Source organism: Lissotriton helveticus, chromosome 1_1 (genome assembly GCF_964261635.1).
Source record: "Lissotriton helveticus chromosome 1_1, aLisHel1.1, whole genome shotgun sequence".
In the NCBI taxonomy this organism is placed as follows: domain Eukaryota; kingdom Metazoa; phylum Chordata; class Amphibia; order Caudata; family Salamandridae; genus Lissotriton; species Lissotriton helveticus.
The window spans coordinates 1085422199-1085440801 of NC_136057.1; the positions used below are offsets into that span (position 1 = coordinate 1085422199).

At 46.5% G+C, this 18603-nt stretch overlaps 1 protein-coding gene across 1 annotated transcript in view; it reads right to left on the reverse strand.

Moving 5' to 3' along the window:
- LOC144821279 (protein RIC-3-like) overlaps nt 1-8396 on the reverse strand; it is a 233901-nt gene extending 225505 nt beyond the window's left edge. Inside the window, exon 1 of the mRNA XM_078678119.1 lies at nt 8149-8396. Coding sequence (XP_078534245.1) covers nt 8149-8296 — 148 coding nt within the window. The 5' untranslated portion in view covers nt 8297-8396. The remainder of the gene's footprint in view (nt 1-8148) is intronic.
- Between the last annotated feature and the right edge of the window lie 10207 nt (nt 8397-18603).

Below are 18603 nucleotides of genomic sequence, written 5' to 3' on the forward strand. Positions count from 1 at the left end.
AAAGAATCGCGGGAACGCCCCCGAATCTGGTCCGGCATTGACGGACAGGCCCCTCGTCCAATGGCTAGGCTCCATTTATGGAGCCAGCCAATAAATGACGAGGGCCGACCCAAACCCCACTACAGTTCTCATCAGGTTTTCGCCTGCGCGAAAAAGATGCGCAGAGCGCATCTTTTCGCCAGGCAAAACCTAAAAAAGGGGACCGCCAAGATGTGAAGTGCTATCGCCCCATCTCATTGCTGGACTCGCTCGGCAAGGTCGTGGGAAGAGTAATCCTGGAACGTCTTCAGCAATGGGCCGGGGAGAGAGGCATTATCTCGGACCTCCAATTCGGCTTTCGGGAGGGGCTCGGAACTGTAGAGCAGGCCCTTAATCTCAGCCTGATAGTGGGCAAATACACACAGGCCAAGGAGAATATGATTTACATGGTCTACGTAGACCTATCCGCAGCCTTTGACTGCGTGTCGCATTCAAATCTGTGGATGGTCCTAAGTCAAATGGGCGTGGAACCTTCTCTAGTAGACTTTGTAAGGGAACTTTACTCAGGAGCCTCGGCTAGAGTTCGTTTTGGGAGGAACGGTGAGCTGACGGCTCCGTTTGGAGTGGAGCGTGGAGTCAGGCAAGGCTGTGTCCTGGCCCCCTTTCTCTTCTCACTCTACACTAACGGTCGGGAGGGGGAATTGTTGAGAGGGGCCCTGGACCTTCCTCGTATAAAACAGCGCCTGATTCCCGCCCTGCTCTACGCGGACGACGCCGTCATCCTCGCATGCACTCCACGCGAGCTTCAGAGCTTGCTGAAGAGATACACGACTTTCATGGGAGGCCTAGACTTACAAGTCAACGTCAAGAAAACGTTTGTCATGATAGCGGGTACTAAGAAAAAAGGAGTAAAAGAGATCTTCCTCGATAAGCAAAAGCTAGAGGTTACTCCCCAGTATCCGTACCTAGGCATCATGATAGACGGACGATTGACTTGGAAGCCTGCTGTAGAGTCAAGATGCCACCTATTCAAAAGATCTATAGCGGCTCTGATGAGTTTCTCTCGGAGATTGGGGAGAAGGGCTCCAGTGGAGCTTCTGAAGATCTATAACGCCAAATGCCAGGCCATTGCTCTCTATGGAGCAGGTGTTTGGGGTCACACGGAGACCAGCTCCATCCAGGTAGCGGAAAACGCCTTTTTGAGATTTCTTCTAGTTACCCCCAGAGGCACCTCGACCTATGCCTCACACCTAGAACTAGGAATTCCCTACCTGGAGGATTTGATCAAGATCCAACCGCTGATGTTGTGGCGGCGTATCTGGACATCCGTGAATAACGCCCTGTCCCAGTCTATCATCATAGATACAATGGCTCTCGACAAGTCTTCCAAGATAAGATGGCTTTCCTATATCAGAAATTTCTTTAAAGATCTTGGTCTAGAGAAATATTATGCCCATCCAGAGTCCATAGCTAACCTTCCAAAGAAAGTATTAAAACAACAAGCTCTCCGGCACCTAGAGACTTTGAGATTGGCTTCGGAATCACTGAAACGCGCGTCCATTCACGCGAACATGGTCCAAACATCATACAGCATCCACTTGTATTTAACTTTGTCGTTGACGACATATGACAGAATGCTGTTGACCAGATTCAGATTAGATACATTCTTTAGACTGGTTGCTTTTCCTACGAATAATGGATGGGTTACAAGTTTTCCCTTTTGCCCCTGTGACGAGAAATCAATTCAATCTAATTTACATGTCATCTTGTTTTGCAAATTCCTAGATGCACACAGGAAAATGTGGATCCTGCCTACACTGAGGAGCTGGCACCTTAGACAATGCAGGCCGGCATTTCTTAGACTTCAAATGCTCGAATCCGAGACTGTCTGCTATTTTGTTCTTAATTTCCTAAAATGTATCATGAAGCACAGGAAAAGCTTATAGCAATCATCGTTCAAACAGTATTGTTTAATCTCGCCTTGAGGAAATGAAATGGACTGAAAAACCTATCTTTTTAAGTACTTGTATGAACTCTTATTTACGTTCACAAAATGTAAACTGTATTTTTCTTTGTTTCTTTTATGGTTTTCACTTGTGAAAAAAACCGAATAAAGAAGTTTATATATATTATATATATATATATATATATATATATATATATCTACTTGAACTCCAAATTCACAGTCAACAGCTAAGGATCTTAATGTTGACACATGCATCAACAGATTAATATACAAATTACAGAAGTGAAACCTTTCTAAAACAATATGTGATTGTTCAACAAAACTTTTTTTTAACCAGTCTAGGACTTCAGTGAAACAATCAGAATCTCCTGCTTCCATACCTTGAGGTGTTGGTAAAGGAACAAGGTGTTAAAAAACATCTTCTGCGTCTGCACCCATAACATTTAATAACATGGCTTTTTTCCTTTGAGCACTGAAAGTGTTACAATTAATGACTAATAAACATTTTTTAAAAGAACGTATCAATTTTTCCCCATTTCACACTGGGTTCATTTGATCGTTTAAAAAAAATGGTGCTGGTGGATTCCCGCAAACTATAGCCATAGTACTTTTAATGGAGTATAATATAACTGTAAATGCAAATTTGTTAACAAATTTATCACACAATAAGAGTGCACAAACTTATAACTCCATTTGTACCCATAAAATAATTGAGTCACAATTTACCTGTGTGTGCAGCACAGAAGCCTTTAACTGACAAAGTGCGCATTGACAACTTTAAAAACAAGCATTAGAAATGCAATCGGGCTCGGATTTATTTGAGTTTGAGCTAATGGCATTGTAAATGCCAATGTCTTTTTGCCATGTGTTATGGAGTGTGTGCATGTGGTGTCTAGTGGAAGTATGTTGGTTGAATTGTAATTTTACCAATGGTGGCATGCTGTGCTTTATATGAATATGTTTAAAAGTAAAGTGTACCATACTGCAATTGCTTGGTGGAAAAAGTGCACTGCCGGCTGGAGGTGTGTGTGCCTGGTGGAAGGGTGCACTGACGGCTGGTGGGTGTGTGCTTGGTAAAAGCGTGCACAGATGGATGATGGTTGTTGGTGTTTGTGCATGGTGAAAGCATTCATTGACGGCTGGGGGTGTGTTGTTGTGTGTGTTGTTTTCTGTGTACTGGTGAGTGTGTGGTGGTGAGTCTGTGGGGGTGAGCCTGGGGAGTGAGTGTGGTGGTGAGTGTGTTGTGTTGAGTGGTGACAAGTGTGTGGTGTTGAGAGACTGAGGTGTGTGGTTTGTGTGTGCGTTATGTGTGTGTGGTGTATGTGTGTGTCTGCACCGCCAATCTGCACCGCCACTCTGCACCGCCAATCTGCACCGCCAATCTGCACCGCCGCACTGCCACTCTGCACCGCCACTCTGCACCTCTGCACCGCCACTCTGCGCCGCCGCACTGCCACTCTGCACATCCTCTGGCAAACTAAAAAGGTGAATTGGAGCCTTCGGGTACGGGGGGGGGGGCAAGTAATAGGACCTCGGTGGATTTTTGCAGTCATTCGTGGAGTAAACTGGCATTACCCCTTTTCCGGATATCTTAAATACCATGGAAATTGTAGGGTGGAACTCCCCCCCAAAAACGAAGGAACGATGGTCCACGTAAACAGGGTGGGAAACAAGGAAAAAAAACAGCAAAATGTAGATGATGGTGTGTACTTCAAGTGCTTCTCTGGAAGTAAGGAAAAAAAGCTCACTCTCGCCCCTGCAGACCAAGGCAAAGGCCAGACCCCTTCACCTTAGCAACTGAGCAGCATACACTTGAACTTGTTCATGGGGAGGAGCATAGACACCCCTACGGGGACGTGGGTAAAAAGATGGGTAGCTGTGCTGTCTGGGCCCGTGTCCAATCGCCACAGGCGAAGAGCACAACCCCTCGTGGTTTAGGGGCTTACTGTCAAACCAGCTGGCTCAAATGCAATCCCGAGGTGCCTACCTTGGGCACAAGGCTGTTCAAATCACTAGGCCCATGTGCCGCCATTCCTCGGGCAGACATGTGCAATGCTTTGAAACTGGCAACATGGCAATGCGAGTCACTACAATCAGCAGCAGTATTCTCAGGCTTGGTGCTAGATCGGGCACATTCTGCTGGGCTTCCACTCAGCCGAAGAGAAATCACGCTGACGCTTGCAGGGTCGGAGAATCGTCATAATCACGATAAGACTGTTCAAAACACTTCCATCAAATTTGACAGTTTATCATATTCAAAAATAGTGGTGAGGGGCGGGGTGAACGACACTAGTCACACTACCATACATTTGATGAGTTACTTATGCAGCTGTTTTTAGGCCCTCCTTCCCAATACATTGTCTAAGTAATGAACTGCCATATTGTAACCCACGCACCCCCCATCCACCCCAAGAGTCCTTATGGCACGTTGGTGTGTGCATATACCAATAATAAAGGCAAAGGCAAAGACACTTGAGGGAATATTTGAGAGTCCGATACACAAGCCGATCGGGTTGAACGGACATGAACTTCCATTGTATAGCAGCGTGCTCGGGCAGGTTGTACCTCGCTTCACAGTGCTTTGCTAAATAAAAGGCTTACACATTTAGTTGGACAGGCACTTATTACAATATAAGGGGGCATTTCAAAAATGGTTTCTACGGGGAAGCCGCGTGGGCAAATAGCCTAATGTTAATGGGTTGTGCACCCGCTAATCTAACTTTTGAAACAGGACGGATAAAGGAGCTGCATCAGATCTCCCGAGCGGCAGGATCCCCTCTGTACCCGGGATGGTTAGCGCTTCCCACGCAGACAATGTTTTAAGAAGCCCTGGAGGAGCCTCGAAGAGGAGGAGGGGGGGGGGGGGGGGGGGGTCAGACCTCGAGGCTCATATCCCTCTATGGAGAGAGGGTCAGTGAAGTGCAAAGGTTCCTCATGAATACTTGCCGTGCATAAAAATAGACAAATCCATCTGCTAGAGGGTGGAGACCGCAACAGCCAATAAGCATAGGGGGAGGTTGCCAGGTGACCGACATTTTTTTTTTATCTCGCCGATTCAAGGTGATTTTGCCAAGGATCCCAATCCCGTGGGCACAGAAGGGGGTTGTACTGGAACAATAGGGACGGGTATATTAATCCCCGAAACTCATTAGGGGGGCCGTGTCGAGAAGCGAAAGGTATCACTGGAGATTATGAAACATCGCCACTCATCATTTTACGAAGGGCAATTCACACCCCCTGCCAAAAATATTGACAAGTAAATATGCAGAGTTCGAATACAAAAATTACACAGGTTTCTCAACACTTGCAATACGGGACCGAGGGTGCAATGCGAACATGGACAAAACGTCGAGAAGCCGAGATTAGAACCCAGAGCAGACACTCGCCGGCGGTCCGAGACCCACACAGACTTATTCCGTGAATAGGTGGTACAGCTTAACTGGCAGCACCCATGCGGCGACGGGCCTTTGAAGTCCAACCCGGATACAAGCGGACATTGCAAACTTGACGGAACTGACAAGATCTGTGTATGGCCTGACAAAAATAACGCAAAAAGTAACCTGGATTGTCGGATGTGAAATAAAAAAAAAAAATAAGCATTCGGGCACTTCGATTAAATGAACGCAAGTCTCCAAGCACTCAAATATCACACCTTGGCTGCCGCATCCCTAGCTACCAACTGTGCGAAACCTTCCTTTGCACGTCACGGTGTGTTTACCATATTGTCACCAGGGTCTCCTCGGAAAATAAATAGCGTTCTACTTTGAGACACGTCCTTTCTGTTGCGGTGAGTGTACACGCGTACTTTGAGGATTTCATCGAATACTACATTCAACCGCAAATGCATGCGGGTTTATGCAAGCCGCTCCGAATGAATGGCAACCAAATCTGTAGGCTGGCGTACCTACGAGACACTCTTGTTCTTTAACTAATGAAGCCCTTTCCTGGCCTGGCATGGAGCAGCTGCGCGCTGAGCGCTGCTGAATGGTGAACGCGCCCGGCCATCTGGATTCACTTAAGGAGGCACCCTGACAGCTCCTAATTATAATTAATGTACTTCTTTGCGCGAGCACGAACGAAATATGCCCAAAATGGCGGAACAAAACTACATTTACCCTATCACTTCAAGCCTATTAAAACGAAAACACAAGGAAGACGAATCACTGGCCAGATGACAGAAAACGCTAAGGAATGTGTGGAATTCCTCTCGCCAAGGCCCTAAGGATACTTCTTTTTTTTCTTATAACATTAGGATCTCGAAACTCCTCCCCCACTGTAAGTGGGGAGGAGTCCGAGCCCTAAAAATATATATTATGTGCGTATCATAGAGGCTGCCAAAACAACTCTGGCACGATTTGCACGTATGCGCATCACAGAAGGACTTTGTAAAATAGTTGTGCTTCATCAATTGTCAAAATTGTGTGTGCATCACAAAAGCTTGGAATTCCATATGCACATCACACGAATACGTGGAATTCATTATACGCATCACACTTGAGTGTCACAAAGGTTCTTCAGTTAAATACTTTCCACTGTTGTGCGGACAAAAACACGTTGCTAAGGAGAGGTACGTCACAATTAGAAGACTTGTTCTCGATGGGTAGCCAATCAGTTTCCTCCTGGTTACGTAAGCAACAAGCTTAGAATGACACCGCTCTCCGCTCTATCAAACTTCTTGAGAAACGCGCACAAAACAAACGCAAACTCTCTCTCTGAACGCACATCATATCACAAGGACATCATTCAAAGGTAATTAGCAGATTCCTCCACATCCAAAATGTTAAGATGATACCTCAGCAAAGTAGTTCTCCTCAGGCTTTTCTGCTTCCTAAAGAATTTGACATGCGAAACCTCCTCTCTTAACTGCACGTCGCACCGGCTCCTCTCTTGACGTGCTGCAGTTGAAAAGATATGCACTGGACACTTATGTAACCATGGGCGGAGCGGGACTACGCTCTGCGGAGGTCCACCGACTTGGGAACAAACTCTGCTTGGCTCTGCCACCCGCCTCCACCCCCCCTATTAAAAATGTATTAGAAATGAATTCAAACAAAAAACACTTACCTGTACAGCTGTGTCGCCGGGCTGCTCTCCTGCTCTTCCTCGCCGTCTCTGGTGATCATTGCAAAAACTGTGAATGCACGCTTGCCCACGCATTTCTTGCAAGAAATGTGCGGGCGTGCGCATTCGCAGTTTTCACAACGGTCACCCAGAGACGGCAAGGAAGAGGAAAGCCCGGGGACGCATCAGTACAGGTAAGTGTTTTATAAATTTTTATTAGGGGGGGTGGAGGCGGGGGCTGGCCAACTCCGCTCTGGAGATGTGCCTACTCCGCGTTTCGCGGAGAACGCGAATCTCTGCACACTCCACAGGCGGAGCCGAGTATTCCGCCTGGGTCTAGATTAATGATGAATCCTCCGAGCACATCGCGTTTTAGGATTGTGGATGCTCTTTTTTTTTTCTTCTATTTAATCCTGTATCGTCCCCAAAATGTGGTAGTCAGGACTCTCCACAAAAGTTAACTTAGTAAAAGCTTTATTGGAGCATCCACATAGTTGTCAGACCTTCAAGCAACTGCCCCAGAATGTATAACTCTAGTTACATGAAAACAGTTCGATTCCATCACAGAGGTTACAAAGCTAGGTTGTGCTTTACAAAGCATATAAACTAAATAGAATACAGAATTGTGAACATGACAAACTAGAATTACAATACTACACTGAGTTTCGCAGGTTATAGCTTGCAGCTTTAAAAATATATTGCACGTCCTGGGAATAGAGGAGCGTAAGAATCGAGTTGCTGTACGGAAACTATATCGAGAACGTCTGCAATTGAGAAATGAAAAGTAAGTCTACCAAGTTGTTCAGTTTCAGACATTTGCAGTAAATGGTGAGCGTGGCAGACAATGTACTGCCTGCAAAAAATGGCTTGCGATTATTGGCAATAAATACTTGTCCTACTTATTTATTACTTATGCTTTACACACGTTTTAAAATAACAGAGAAGTATTCCTCTACTCGCTGTAACGAGAGAAACTGCACTAAAATGCGTTGCTTGGGGGTAGCAAAGATCTACAAATACTTGTTTTCATCTTACGTCTTTGCGTTGCACATATTGGAGATTCTCCGTATGGCGACTGGACTTGAAATAGGAACAGTACTCCGCTCCCATCCCCTCCCCTCCCTCCCTCCTTCCCTAACTACCTGTGGGTATCGGCTGTTGGTGACGAACGGGGACAGAGGCTGGGTTCCATGGATTTCTGCTTCCTCCCAGCATCCTTGGAATGAGCAGGCCCACGCAAAGCACTAGCAGGGAGCACACCAGCACCTGCTGCAAGAAGGAAAGAGCCATGGCAGCTCTCGCAGGCTCGGGCTTCAGCCCAGAGATAGGCACACTAGCACGGCAATGACTGGTGTGTTTTTGTGGGTGGAGCAACGGCCATTTTGGGTGTGGGAAAATCTAGGAACAGGAGCTTCTCTTTCCTTAAGCCGCGCCCTCTTATCCTAGAACTGCTTGAAGCTAACACTAAGTCAATCGATAGGCGTTCTAGTGTTTTTAGGAGTTTTGAGCGACGGCGGTTTGTGAAAGAGTTGAAATCAGGAAGGGCGGGACATCTAGGTGGGCGTTGGTGTTGTTTGACGATCGCACAAGTAGACTAATCCTTAGAGGCGGGCGAGCCAATGGTGTTGCTTAGAGCACGCCCGAGCCGAGTCCGGAACATGCTAACTATGTAAATCATACAGAAAACGTCACAAAATATAACGTTTCTGCCAAATTATTTTTTTGTATTAAAATTAAAGCTTTGGCATTAATACGTCATATTATGGCACTGCTCTAGTAAAAGTGATATAAAAATATGAACTGTTTTTAAATATGAACTATCAGCGAACTAAGTGGCAAGATGTAGTATGCTAGTATTTAGTGTATTGTATGTACCTTTCCTAGTTATCTCCCTTGCTGCTCAGCCAGCGTGAGTGTGCTTGGAATGTTGGTATGTGTGATGAGTGAATGGAATGCTGGTATGCCTGTGTGTGGAGTGGCAGTTGGAGTAGATGGGCTGAGCGGCAAGGAAGCTGTTCCTGGTGGGGCTCTCCCTTTGGGCTTACTTACCTATGATTCTTATACTTGATACTTGCTTCCATCTAAGATAGTATCAATAAAGCTTACAACTTAAAGAATACCTGTAGCCCATTGGTCTTATTACACAAGACAATTGTCATGTAAACCTTTTATGTGGCCCAGATTGATATATAGCAACAGTATAGTCTGTTATATCAACACAATAGACAGTACAAATGGTATTCTGAGCACACGTTTGAAAGTATTTTCATCCGTGACAATGAAAAAAAGAGTTTTGGTAAAATTAAATATTTTCCTAAAATCACACAATTTAAGTAGGGAAGCTACGATTTATCCAGATTTTCTGGTTTCACGTTACACAAATCAGCCAGTAAATGGGTGTCCATTTGTCTTTCTTTCCTCTTGTTAAGGCTTTGTTTTTACTTTGTGCATTTTTTTATATAGCGAAAACACCACCTGAAGGAATTGGAGACCTTTACACATGCACCAGTTACATTACATACATTGTTTATAGGCATGGGGTAGATTAAGTGATTTGCCCAAAATCACACAGGATGTTGAGCCAAAACTCGAACTTGGCTCCCCAGTACTGAAGTCAAAAGTTCTGGCCCGGGTACAGGAAAGGAGGAAGCTTAATGAAGCTTGGCTTGTTACAGGCTCAAGGTTCCAACAGGACCTAGAGCTGAGCCAGAAGTGGGCTTCAGCCTCGAGCCTGGTTCGAGCTCTCAGTGGCTCACTTACCTCTACTAATCCACAGGTGATAACTAACAGCTACACTCGGGGAGGCTGTGGATATGATCCTTCCCATAAAATGAATCCACTTAACGGCAACAGTCAATGTACAAGGATTCTGATATAAAACCAATGGAGTGCACACGAATACCTGCGTGTCAATTTACGTACCATCCACGGTGAGTCCCATTGAATAGCGCCCCCCCTCCAGACAACGTGTAGAAGCTGTGGAGGGAGCAGAATCGACTTGACCGGAGGGGGCGAGCAGACAGAGTACAGCCGAGCGCGGCGACGTAAGACCCGAGACTGTTAAGCCCAGGTTGTACACGGGCCCGTGGTACGAGTTGCCACGGGTGGGGGGTGCAGGGTGTGGCAAGACGGGGTAGGGCTCGGCAGGGCCTGGGGTGATGGGACGGGGAACGGGTCGGGGGCTGCATCGGGAGATCCGTGGCGCCCCCCCTCCTCCCCACCCCCCCAACGAAACCGGTCAGACGCCATGTTAATTGGTCCAAGGGAAGCGGGGGCGGCCGGCCTATGTTTGCGACAAAGTTGTCCCCTTGTTACCGGGGCTCACTCCTGTGCAAGTGAGTCCCGCAACGTGCCTCCCTCCCAGCCGCAATCACCGAGTGGTGTGCGGCAGGTCCCGTGCCCCGGGCCATGCTCCTGGGCATGGCGTGGCCTCCGTCCTCACAGCAGTTCCTCCCCGCAGGTTAGCTAGCAACGTGCCGGCCCCTAGTGTGGTTCTCAAAAATCCGGACCCTGGTGTTTTCCCGATATCGAGGTCCAATACTCGTGTCACAAAACCTCAACGCACCAAGACGATTTTGGTATCTACGAACCGATAATAATTAGGACATCATTCCTATGTATTTGCGTCACAATCGATGGTTGCCAACACCCCAAAATCGTAGTTTCCGTCCCCATCCCTTAAACTCCATTTTGTGAACGGCATCCATCTTGCATCTTGCCCTCATGTTAAGTCAATTAAAGGTCGAGCTTGATCAAAAGGGACACGTCCACCTTTTCGTGACTTCCCCCTGACCTGTCCCAACTGACTCCATGGCCTTCGGCCAAACCTGTTTGGGCAGCTCCTCGCCCAGTGGCCGAATACGATAGCATCAATACATAACATTCCACAAACCATTCACACATACAGACCATGCTTTCTGCAAACATGCACCTGTCCACATTCCTTGTTTATGGCCAGTTTTATGACTGGGTTGTGCCTTCCTTTATTAAGGTTTCATCGATATCTGATGGGAGTTCCAGGCCTAATTGGGTAATCTATCAACAAACTGGACATCTAAAATATGGGCTTGCTTACATGACTCTGCTGTTTGTATTATTGTAGAAATATGTGTATAGCCATATCATAAACTCAGGAATTCTTGCTTGCAGCTATTAATTTTGTATATAAGGAGACGGCTGGTTCTGTAAAAACGAACAGTCTCCCGAGAACCTACTCTCCGTGCAGTGTACTTCTGGGACACGTGTTACTTGGTAGCTACCAATAAAACTTGATCTTTGACGGTAACTAGAAGACTCCGTGTTTCTGTGGTCCGGAACAAGGGAGAACTCAGAGGTCCTCGGGTGCTACCCCCTGGCACCACCGGGTTCCTAAAAACCCGGCACCTCAGTTGGCGCCCAACTCGGGGCGATATCAAGCGGTGACGGTCCAAGCCAGATGTTCGTGAGGAGCTTCGTGTGAAAATTCCGGAGGACGGCCAGCCACTTCAGCGACCCCTGTATGTCGACGTGGTTCCGAAGGTCTTTGCTGCGAGGTTCCCCGCGTCCCGACGGCTACGAAGGACTGCTGCCCTGACTATCGCCTTGTTTTGGACCCAGTGATCTTTGGTAGAGCGAAACGATAGACGAGTCTTCTAGCAACGTCACAGATCTTCAAATACTTCAGTTAAGTATAAGTGGAGCGTCTCCCAGTCCTTAGTTTGTCCTTAGTTTTTGGTATCCTTGAGATACGTTTTGATTTGGTACTTGCAAGCCCCAAAGCCGAAGGACTCGTGTATTCACGAGATATATCGTAAACAGATAATCCTTTGAAGTTTGAAGCTAGACTAGTGAGCGAAGATGCCTGGTTTTAGCAGACTTGGAAACTTGTTTTGTCTTGGTTGTAGTAAGGACTCCCGATTAGAGGAATCTTGTCCGGTTCCTCCAATTGGAACTCCAACGTATGAGCTCTATGTAAAGCACGGCGTAGGTCCTATAACATATAACGAAGTATGGATAAAATACACCCGCAAGGATGGTGTTTTAAAATGGCCCCAATACGGTAGTTTCGACTCAGAAGTTTTAGATAACCTAGAAGTCAAACTATTCAAGAAGAAAGCCCGACCGGCGATGTTTGACTCTTTCCGCTTATGGCGTAAAGAGGCCAAACAGAAGGAAATTAAATTAGAAAAGAAGAATAAGAGGGAAAGAGGTATTTCAGTAATGCAAGCCGCGATAAAATTTAAAGACAACGAAGAGGATCGAATAAGTGAGCAGTTGCACAGGCAACGTAAAATGGCAATAGATAAATGCTACCCCGTTTTGCCATCTCTTCAGCGAGAGACAGTAAAAGAGCGTGAAAAAGATCCATTAATGGCTCATTTGCTAAGTTCGCCACCACCCTATGCACAAAATGCCACAGCACCTCCGCAACCTTTAATTGCACCTCTGGTAGCTGTTATACAGGCTCCTTTACCGCACTCACCGGCTACTCTTCAGCTGGCTCCTGTTTCTCTGGCGCAGCCTCCTCAAGGCTCACCGATCACATCTACTTCTCCTACTGTTCCTTCTAAAATTTCGCCTAGCACACTTTCTAGTCTCTCTGATACTCGTTCTACGAACATTTCTGTTTCTACTTTGCGTGACTCTGTTCTACCACCAGTTATTCCCCCACTTTCACCTTTCGTCTGGCATAAAATGGCCAGCATTGTTACTAACTTTCCTTCACCACTTTTTCGGTCGCCTAAAACGACCCCTAACACGGAACGAAGACAATTACGAAGCCAAATGCCCGATTATCAGGAAAGGGAATGTTTGAATAAGTTAGCACAAAATTGGGCTATGGACACAGCAAGATATGATGTAGAGTCTGTCATGAACGTTTTCCGTCAATGGGATGAACCAACGCAAAGATACGTCTTTGAGCAGATGTGTGTTTTTCTGTGTGAGGATTTGGTAGATAATGGTCAGAAGACCAACGAGCAAGAGTTGTGTAGGGTACGATTTAAATTTGGGGAGGGTATGATTGTAGGTCCCGACGTTGAAAAAGCAGTTGAGATATTATTATCACATAGAAGTACGGGTGGTAATTCTGGGTCATCCTCTGACAGTGGTACATCCAGCAGGAAAAGAGCGAGACAGTACCCCATGAGAGAGGTTCCTCCGGTCTGGAGGGAAGGTGACCCGACTGCAGTTCCACCGGTTCTGCCTCATTTCCAGCGTGTATGGGTACATGTCCCCTGGAAAAGATCCGAAGTTTTAGCACTCAAGCAGACACTACCCGATCCCCGTAAAAACCCGACTGGGTATTATAAGGAGTTGTCCCAAACTGCCAGCTCATGTATAATGAATTTAGCGGATATAGACATGTTGTTTGGGAACGTTGTTCCACATCCTTTATGGAGTAAGATACGTCATGCAGATCATGACCAAGAATTAGGTGACTCGTGGGCGAACATTGCGACTACAGATGCTAGACAAGTCAGTGGTTTCAAGCCTGAGCCGTTAATAGCTGAACTTCCCGGTAGAATTATTGCGTACATAAAGACACTTATGCCTGGGGTACGCGTAAACTGGGACAAGCTATCCGCGTGCAAGCAGAAGAAAGACGAGAATGTGTCTGACTTTTTCACGAGATTTGAGGAAACTTTCACTGACCATAGTGGTCAGGATATGGCTACCGAGGGTGGCCAAAGATTGTTTGTAGACAAGTTTGTACACAATCTGCTTCCCGAACTGTGTGCTAAACTAAAAGATTCAGAGAGTGCTTGGGCTGTCTCTACGTCAGCACAGATTCTAGCAACAGCTCAGTACTACGAAAACAGGCGCAAAGACGAGCTAGACAAGGCAGACAAAAAGACGAAAGATCTAAAAACTAAAGTTCTTCTCCAACAGGCCTATCCGCCTCGTATGGCTAGCCAGCCCAATTGTCAACAGAATAAGCAGTATTCTAGAGACGCGCAAGGAAACGAGTCTTCCCACCAGCGTGTTCCGTATGGCCCGAATCAATGTGCGTATTGCAAGGAAGAGGGTCATTTTAGGAATAATTGTCCGGCTCTTGCGCGACGCTTAAACTGTGTTTCAGGTGTAAGAGGGAGAGGTGTTCAACATGCCCCCAGAGGTAGGGGCCGTGGAAATTTCTCCCAGTACACAGCTTCTTTTCCGCCTCAGAATTCCATGAATAGCTTTGACCAACAGAATAATGCATCGTCTAGGTCAGCTCAGTACTATGCTGACGACTATTACAGCGAACACGACAATGAGGGTAACGATTGCTAGGACAGCCATGGACAAAGAGAGGGAGTTGTTTCAGTTCCAGTAGACCAAGATGGACCTTATGTCAAGGTAATTACCTCAGGAGTGTCAGAGCCATTTCTGCTGGATACTGGTGCTACAAAAAGTTCTATTATGCACTCAAAACTTCCTGGCGCACCTTTGTCTGGCGAAATGAATGTTTCAGTAGGTTTCTCTGGCGCCCCTGTTAGAAACCCGATCTCTAGTCCTATATCTCTTTCTATTGGCCCATGCGAATTAGAAGCACCCCTCATTCTTACAACAGGTTGCGGTGAAAATTTGCTAGGATTGGATTTGCTAAAAAGGTTGTATGCGACTTTGTACTGTTCTCCCTCGGGAGTACAACTTACGTTAGGAAAAAAAGTCATTTCTCCAATGTATTTGTCGAAAGAAGGTATTCCAACCGAATTATCATCACTTCCTGATATACTGTGGGCTAATGGTTTCAATGACGTAGGTCGTTTGGAGATAGCACTGTATGTCATAACTTTGAAAGCCAACGTCGGATTGCCACGTATTCCTCAATACAAGATATCTAACGAATGCGAGAAGGCGTTGTTAACGATCATTTATGATTTGATCGATAAAGATGTTATTGAAGAAACAACAGGGAACGTTTGTAACAGTCCAGTTTTACCGGTCTTAAAACATACTGATCCTTCACAGCCCCCTGTGTATAGGTTTGTGGTTAACCTCAGAGAGGTAAATAAGGTAGTTGTCCCACAGTTTCCAGTTGTCCCCGACATTACTGCTTTATTGACAATGGTTCCAGCTTCAGCAGACTGGTTCTCGGTGATTGACCTGAAGAACGCTTTCTTCAGCATCCCGATCGCCGAAGAGAGTAGAGACCTTTTCGGCTTCAATTTAGGAGGACGAAGCTTCCGCTTCAAATGCGCTCCTCAAGGCTACTGCGAAAGCCCATCTATATTCAGTCAGGCACTGAAAACACAACTAGACACAATTGTGCTGCCAGATGGGTCAACTTTGATCCAGTACGTAGACGATCTACTGATCGCCGCAGACACTGAGGAGATTTGCAAACAAGCCACGTTGTTATTATTGCGTAACTTATGTGACATGAAGCACAAAGTCTCCCTTTCAAAGCTGCAATTTTGCCGACAAGAAGTAACCTACCTAGGTCACATATTATCGAAGGAGGGAAGGAGACTGACACCAGAAAGAATACAGGCAATTACAGAACTAAGTGCCCCAAGGACACAGAGAGAGGTTCGAGCCTTCTTGGGCATTACATCGTACTGTAGACAATGGATACCGAATTTCTCACTACTGGCCAAGCCCTTGCTGGCACTACTCCGCAAAGACACGCCTAATCCTATGCCTTGGTCTGAAGATTGTCAGACGAGTTTCCACGAGTTGCGTGATGCATTGTGTTCGGCCCCTGTGTTGGGAAACCCCAACTACAGTAAGCCTTTTACATTGTATGTCCACGAAAAGGAAGGTTGTGCATTATCAGTCTTAACGCAACACTTTGGGGACAAACAGCGCCCATGCGCGTATTTTTCGGCAACTCTGGATCCAGTGGCTAAGGCACTGCCAAGTTGTCTAAGAGCAACGGCCGCAGCAGCTGTCTGCATTCGACAGTCTGCTGGACTAGTCATGAATAACACTCTGATCGTTATGGTTCCGCATGCAGTTGACATTTTGCTAAATAGGACCAAGACACAACATCTTACTAGCGCTCGACTATCCAGTTACGAACTTACCCTGCTAGCAAGTCACATCCACATAAAAAGGTGTGATACACTCAACCCCTCTACGTTATTACCCATCCCGACAGAGACAGACAAGATTGACAAACATGACTGCTGTTTCAGGACAGAAGAAGAGACAAAAGGGAGAGTAGACTTACAGGACACTCCCCTTCCCGAATGCAATGATACTTTGTGGGTTGATGGTTCATGTTTCAAGTTGCCGAATGGTGATACGACCACAGCATACGCCGTAACGACATTATACACCATTGTAGAGACTGCACGCATTTCCCACAATTCTGCACAAGCTGCAGAGTTGATTGCGCTTACTAGAGCATGTGTGTTGGCGAAAGGAAAGCGAGTGAATGTGTACACTGACAGCCAATATGCCTTTGGTGTGGCTCACAGTTTTGGGAGATTGTGGCGTGAACGTGGGTTCCTTACGTCCCATGGTGCAAAGATACAACATGGCCAGCTAGTTAATGAGCTCCTTGAGTCACTCACCTTGCCCCTACAAGTCGCCATTATAAAATGCAGTGCACACAAAAAGATTCAGGATGATGTTGGCCGCGGAAATGCATTGGCAGATGAGGTTGCGAAAGAAACTGCAAGGAACACAATGAGTCGGATGTATGTTATGGGTCCCGCTAGATGGACTGCTGATGTGGGAATGTGCGAGGACACCATTGAAAGCGTAAAATCGATACAAGCTGAGGCCACTGAGAACGAGGTGAATGAATGGAGAGAAAGCACAGGTAGATTGGATGCGAATGGTTGTTGGGTCGAACTATCAGAACACCAGCGATGGCTATTACCTAATGCATACGTACTTGCAGTAGTAACGATGGCTCACGGAATTTCGCACATCAGTTCGAAAGGAATATGTAAACTTTTGGCCCCAGTATGGCAGAATAGCAATATCCCAAAATATGCAAAGAATGTGGTTAAAAAGTGTATGGTGTGTTTGAAGTACAATCCCGGGAGAGGAACCCCAACTCCAACTGGTCATTTTGCGCCTCCAACGTACCCGTTTGAGGTTTTACAGCTCGACTTCATCCACATGGAGAGGTGCCACAACCTAAAGTATGTGCTCGTTGTGGTCTGCGCCTTTTCAAGATGGGTGGAAGCGTACCCCCTCAAGGACAATACCGCTTTATCAACTGCCAAAGCACTCGTCAAAGAGTTCTTTCCGAGGTTCGGTATGCCTAGAATTGTCTGGAGTGATAATGGAAGTGAATTCGTAGGATGCGTGATGAAGAGAGTGTGTGAGTGTTTAGGCATCCACCAAAAATTCCACGCTGCAAATCACCCCCAATCAGCTGGATTAGTAGAGTGCTACAATGGCACTCTAAAACTCAAACTAGCCAAGATCCAAGCCAGTACAGGTCTTAAATGGCCTGACGCACTGCCTCTAGCGCTTTTGTCAACCAGAATGACTGTCCACTCCAGATTAGGACTTAGCCCCCATGAGATCGTGTTTGGCCGCCCAGCCAACGTCTGGGGCGTGCCAAGACCCAAGAAACTAAGTGAGATAGAACACCCCGTACTACTTGACTATTTGTGCGAATTGACAACTAAATTGCGTGTTTTACACCAACAGGTTCACAGCTCCTCTCCACCAGCCTCTGACGATCCAGGTCACCTCATCGAGCCCGGCTCGTGGATTTTGGTGCGGAATTTCCAGCGCACCAACAACGGACAGCCGAGGTGGACCGGACCGCACCTAGTGCTGCTTTCAACGAGATCTGCTGTTCGGGTGGAAGGCAAAAAGAACTGGGTACATGGGACCCACTGCAAACGGGTCCCTCTGCCCCTTCCATACGACCGGTGGGTCAACAAAGGACTTGCCGACTCCGAGACCGAATCCGTACCTCGCTTCATCCCTTTCAGCGATGCACGTTTGAAAGAAACTAGTACTGAAAAGGAGAGTGATCATATTTTACAAGGACTTGTGTCGCCGTCTATGCAATTGGACACTACCGAACCTGAGACGCTGTTTGAAGACCACACCATACCTGGGAAACGACGGTACGACCTGCGGTCTAAACAAAGAGACTAATAAACGATTGACCTAATGTGATTTCCCTTTTCCCCTAAGAACTATTTTTTGATTTTTTAGCTCTCTCGTCCCAGGGGAACTAGCTCATTTTTGATTTTTCGAACCGCCATCCGGTTCTGCTGCTAGGGTCGCGGTTGAAGTCTGGGGAGTGCAACTGGGAAGTTCTAGGTCCACGGTTCTGATTGGTCCACGGGAGTTACCCCGGACTGAGCAGAGCGCGCTCCCTGGGAGAATCAATCAACCACCGCGGGCAGCAACTAGAGGATGGAGTTTCCAAGGGTAGAGAGACCTATCAGACCCACGAACTTCGGAAAACAGTTATGCACAATACTGTCCAAAAGAAGATTCCTGATACTATGTGTTTTAATGTTATGTAGCATACTTGTGTTTTTTACTGGTTATACTCTATTCGTATTTAAAGTTACCTTTTCGAATGACACCCAGCCACCATCTCCTCCCACTATTTCTCCACACTACTTTCACCCTCTACCTGAACACGAGTCTGTCCGAAGACTCGAATTTGTAAACAATTCTTTCATTCAGCTCCTACACCAACA